General features: G+C 64.4%; 1 protein-coding gene across 1 annotated transcript in view; it reads right to left on the reverse strand.

The window, feature by feature from the left end:
- Positions 1 to 419, reverse strand: part of LOC119594629 (neprilysin-2-like) — a 37,634-nt gene that overhangs the window by 11,748 nt on the left and 25,467 nt on the right. The window contains exon 5 of the mRNA XM_037943679.1: positions 25 to 236. Within this exon, the coding sequence (XP_037799607.1) occupies positions 25 to 236 (212 nt within the window). The remainder of the gene's footprint in view (positions 1 to 24; positions 237 to 419) is intronic.

The raw sequence follows: 419 nt of genomic DNA on the forward strand, positions 1-419 counted from the left end.
GCCCCCCCCCCCCCCGTCTCTTACATCGATGATCCTCCAGGTGGAGTTCTTGATGTTGGTGGTGACGGAGAAGTCGAAGATGTAGTCGAGCGAGTAACCCAGTTTCCGGTTGATGTAGACGTTGGTGTGCCAGTCGAAGGCCGAGGAATCCCACGACGCGCCCTCCACCACGGGCCAGCCGCCCATCTGCGCCAGGATCTCCTTCAGCGGGTTCAGGCCGCGCTCGTTGATGCGCTCTTGGGGGCGGGGGGAAGGGGGGTGGAAGGGGGGAGGAAGGGGGGAGGGGAAGGGGGGAGGAAGGGGGAGGAAGGGGGAGGAAGGTGGGGGGATGAAGGTGGGGGAGGAAGGGGGGGGAAGAAGGGGGAGGAAGGGGTGAGAAAGGAGAAAGGGGAAAGGGGGAAAGGGGGAAGGTGGTGATG

Source organism: Penaeus monodon, chromosome 34, assembly GCF_015228065.2.
Source record: "Penaeus monodon isolate SGIC_2016 chromosome 34, NSTDA_Pmon_1, whole genome shotgun sequence".
Taxonomy (NCBI): Eukaryota; Metazoa; Arthropoda; class Malacostraca; order Decapoda; family Penaeidae; genus Penaeus; species Penaeus monodon.